At 51.9% G+C, this 4,675-nt stretch overlaps 1 protein-coding gene across 1 annotated transcript in view; it reads left to right on the forward strand.

The window, feature by feature from the left end:
* Nucleotides 1-179: 179 nt before the first annotated feature.
* CAMSAP3 (calmodulin regulated spectrin associated protein family member 3) overlaps nucleotides 180-4,675 on the forward strand; it is a 20,612-nt gene continuing 16,116 nt past the window's right edge. The window contains exon 1 of the mRNA XM_007953700.1: nucleotides 180-409. Coding sequence (XP_007951891.1) covers nucleotides 180-409 — 230 coding nt within the window. The remainder of the gene's footprint in view (nucleotides 410-4,675) is intronic.

Raw genomic sequence — 4,675 nt, forward strand, 5'->3', positions numbered from 1 at the left:
CGCGGCCTCCCGCCGGCCTCCCGCCGGCCTCCCGCCTACCCAGAGGCCTCCCCTTTGCAGTCTCCTCCCCACCCCCCGCCTTACACACTCAATCACGCGTCCTCGCCGCGGGGCCGTAGACCCTCCCGCAAGTCCCCAGGCCGGGACACACACCCTGTGGGGCCCAGCCTGCGCTGCAGATGCCGCCGGGCAGCTCTCAGGGCCTCTCGTCACCTCCATATGGCTCCGGCCGCCCCCTGGCAGGTGTCAGTGTTCGCCGCATTTTAGCCAGGAAGCCGGGGTGCCCAGGAGAAGGGAAAGGTCTGGTCCAAGATCACCTGGGGCCACCCCGCCGCTCCTTCCGCCTGGGCGGGGAGATGCAGGGCCTTCTGTCCCGGGAGGATCCTCCACACCCTCCCGCGGGCCCACAGTAGACCACCCTAATGGAGAAGATGAGGGAGGGTTCCTGGGATTAGAGCTCCTGTGCCACCCCAGGCCAGAGCTGGAAGCCCAGGCTAGCCATGGGGAAGGCAGGGGTTGATTAAGGTCTGGGTTTTCCAGGGAGCCTTGTGGGGGACGCCCTGCTCTCCCACTGGGCCTGGCAGCAGCTGGGCACAGTCCCTTCCCCCTCCAGTGGCCTTCCCAGATCAACCTGTTCTGGGTGTGGGTCTCAGTGAAGGTTCTCCCGCTCCTGGTTCCGCCCGAGCCTGTTTCTTCCTTCTTTCAGTCTCTCTCTCTGCTGCCTGCCATGTGGGGCCCACTCTGGGGCCTAACCACCATCTAGGATCTGCTTGAGAAAGGAAGGGGACCCTGAGAGGGACCCAGGAGTGCCCCGGCTGCTCACATCCCAGGCTGCAAGGTGCTGCCGGGGGGCACTTTGGGAGTCGATGCCTTGCCTTCGAGTCCCAGGCCCCCGCAGAGCATGGATGAGTGGTCAGCTCTCTGAGCTTCTAGTTCTCTCTCTGGGAAACCCTCATTGACTTAATTATTGGGTTTGTAAATGTGTAGGGGCGCCCATGGGTGCCAGGCAGGCCCTGGGTGATAGCAGTACCAGTCTCTTCTTTACAAGGTTACTGGGAGGGGTGACAAGGACCCTGATTGTAAAATCCTGAGCCCGTGTCTGGGACCCAGCACATGCTGGACATTTCTTGATTGCTGCGGCTGTTGAGAGTTGGTAATATTTTTATTAATAATATCACTGGTGTTCATCTCCCCCTGGCCAGGCGAGAGAGCACAATTACTGTTCCATTTTGCAAAGAGGAAAGTGAAGTCCCTTGAGGCACGTCGATAGGATCCCAGATGCCCTGACTTGCTTGGTTCTCTTTTCACTGACCCAGCAGCACTCTCCCCTGTGTGACATCTCCACTAGCGGCCACTACCCTGAGGGTCCAGTCCAAACTGTCTCCCTCTCGCCTCCCCTAAACAGCGGGACTGAGGAAGTGGGACACCACCAGGTCCTGGGAGGGAAGTGAGGACAGAGCTGCGCTAGGTTCACGAACTTGGTGACTCTGGTGTCAGGCTGGTGCTAGGCGCTAGGCTCTCTGGATGGGGGATGGGATGAGATCAGCTCTGCTTAGAGTGATAAGCTGCTTAGAGTGATCAGTGCCCAGAGGGCTCAGGGGAGGAAATCCCTGACAATCTTCCAGGGCGAAAGGAGGTTCTTCGGTGGAGGAAGGGTTTGGGCTTTGAAGGATGCATAGGAGTTTGCCAGGGGGAGGAGACTGCAGGTGTAAAAGTGTGTGAACCAATAGGGAGTTCTTGGAGAAGAACATACAGGCCTCTGTATCTTCCTCTTTCTCCCAGTCTCTCTCCCTGCCTCCTCCTATGCGGGGCCCACTCTGGGGCTTACTTGTCCTTAGGGATCTGCTTGAGAAAGAAAGGGGGTTATAGGGGAACCCAGGATTGCCCCAGCTCATCACATGTGAGATTGCGAGGTACTGGAGGGCTTGGGAGGTTGTGGGTAGGGATGTGATAAGCACTTGCCTAGTGGGGGTGGTGGCTTCAGGGAAGGGAGAGTTCTTGAGGCCAGGTATGCGGAGGCTTGTACAAGAATGCAGGCAGGTGGGCTCGTGGATAAGAAAGGATTCCGTCCTTGAACGAGTTTGGAAAGCACTGCTCGTATCCCTGCCTTTAAGACATCAGTGTGATGTGTGAAGGAAGGAGGGTTCATGTCAGCTCTGCTGTCTCCTAGCTCTATAATCTTGGGCATGTCATCTCAGCTCTCTGAGCCTTGTTTTTCTCATCTATAAAATGGGGATAAGGAGAAGGATCAATGAGTGAAGGCATGCAAGGTCATGGCACAAGCCAGTGTTAGCTCTGCTGCAGAGCTGTGCTGTCCGGTATGGGGCTACTGAGCACTTGCCATGGTCACGGTCCAGCTCAAGGTGTCTGTAAGCATTTGACATACACACCAGATCCTGAAGACTTAGTCCAAAAAAAAAAAAAAGAACATAATGTTTTTATGTTTTCTAATAATGTTTTCATGTTGATTCCATGTTGAAATGCTAATATTTTGGGTATAAAAACCCATTCTCATCAATTCTAACTCATAGCAACCCCATAGGACAGAGTGGAACCCTACAGGGTTTCCAAGGCTGTAAATCTTTACTGGAAAGAGTGCTTCATCTTTCTCCCACCGAGTGGCTGGTGGGTTCAAACCACCAACCTTTCTGTTAGTAGCCAAGTATGTATAACCACTGCGGCACCAAGGCTCCTTGTTTCGAGTATAATGGGTTTAAAAAATATATTACTAAATTCATTTCACTTGTTTCTTTTTACTTTTTTTTTTTTTAATATAAAACTAAATGCACTGCCATTGAGTTGGATCTGACTCATAGAGACCCCTCCTTGGGTTTTCAAGGCAGTATCTCTACGGAGGTAGATTGCCCAGTCTTCCTTCTGAGGAGTGGCTGGTAGGTTTGAACTTCCAGCCTTCTGGTTAGCAGTCAAATGCCTTAGGCACTATGCCACCAGAGCTAGAAATGTTAAAACTACAGCTGTGGTTCACATCCTTTTGCTGTTGGACAGTGCCGCTGGACAGCAGATGCCCAACAAACACTCAACAGCATGGAGTGGTGATTCTCCATTGGGAACGATTTTGCTCTTACAGGACATTGGCAATGCCTGGAGAAAGGCCTGGCCGTCTACTCCTGTGACATTAAAACACCGAAGAACCCATTGCTGTCGAGCCGATTCCAAATCATGACGACCCCATGTGTTACAGAGTGGAACTGAACTCCGTAGGGTTTTCTTGGCTGTCATCTTTGTGGGAGGAGGCCAGCCTTCCACGGTGCCACTGGGTTGGTTCAGACCACCAATGTGTAGGTTGGTAGCCAAGAACAAACTGCACTGCCAGGGACCTTTTCATGATATGGTTGTTGCTGTTAGTGGCCCAATTCCGACTCACGGCGACCCCAGGTGTGCAGAGTAGAACTGCTCCGTAGGGTTTTCAGGGTTGTGACCTTTGGGAAGCAGATTGCAGGCCTGTCTTCCAAGGTGTCTCTAGGTAGGTTCGAACCAACAACCTTTGGGCTAGGAGTCTTGTGCATGAACGGTTCATACCAGCCAAGAACTCCATTAGTTTCCCAGGGCTGCTGTAACAAAATACCACCAGGTGGGTGTCCTCCCACAACAGAAACTCATTCTCACAGTTCTGGAGGCCAGAAATCTTAGTTCAGAGGGTCAGCAGGGCCACGCTCTCTCTGGAGGTTGTAGGGGAGGATCTGTCCTTGTCTTCCGGCTTCTGATAGCCTCAGACATTCTTGGTCTGTGGCCGTGTCTCTCCCGTCTCTGCCTTGTCCTTCCGTGTCTTCTCATTTCTGAGGACACCACTCCTGTTGCATTGGAGTCCTGGGTGGTGCATTTGATTAAGCGCTCAAGTACTGACTGAACAGTTGGCGTTCTGAACCCTTCTGGAGGCACCTCGAAAGGCAGCCCTGGTGACCTGCTTCCATAAGATCACAGCCATTGAAAACCCTGTGGAGTCTCTCAGCCCAGTGTTAATGGCAAAGTTCAACAAGACAGAACATAACAAATGCTGGCGGGGATGTGGAGAGACTGGCACTCATACGCTGCTGGGGACTGTAAAATGATACGAAAAGTTGGAAATAGAAATACCATTTGATCCAGCAATCCCATTGTTGTTGTTATGTGCCGTTCAGTCGGACCCGACTCATAGCGACCCCTCCTTGGGTTTCCGAGGTGATATCACTGCAGAAGTAGATTGCCCAACCTTCTTTCCGAGGCGGGTTTGAACCGCCAGCCTTCTGGTTAGCAGTCAAGTGCCTTAGGCACTAGGCCACCAGAGCTCCCAGCAATCTCATTACTAGGTATATATCCTAAAGAAGTGAGAGGCAGGACACGAATAGATATATGCACACCCGTGCTCATCACAGCACTATTCATAGAAACAAAGAGATGGAAACAACCTAAGCGCCCATCAACTGAGGAGTGGATAAACTGTGGTACATACGCACAGTGGAATGCAATGTAACCCTAAAGAATAATGTAGACTCTGCATAATGTGGATGAACTTGAAGGACATTATGCTGAATGAAATAAGTCAATCACAGAAGGACAAATATTATATTAGTCTACTATTATAAAAAGTCAGGGAAAGGTTTATATATGGAAGGAAACTTTCTTTGTTGTTTACCAGGGATGGGAGGGAAAATTCCTAGATAGGTTAGGGAAGGAA

Source organism: Orycteropus afer, unplaced genomic scaffold, assembly GCF_000298275.1.
Source record: "Orycteropus afer afer isolate SDZICR_OR568_19922 unplaced genomic scaffold, OryAfe1.0 scaffold00405, whole genome shotgun sequence".
Lineage (NCBI taxonomy): Eukaryota > Metazoa > Chordata > Mammalia > Tubulidentata > Orycteropodidae > Orycteropus > Orycteropus afer.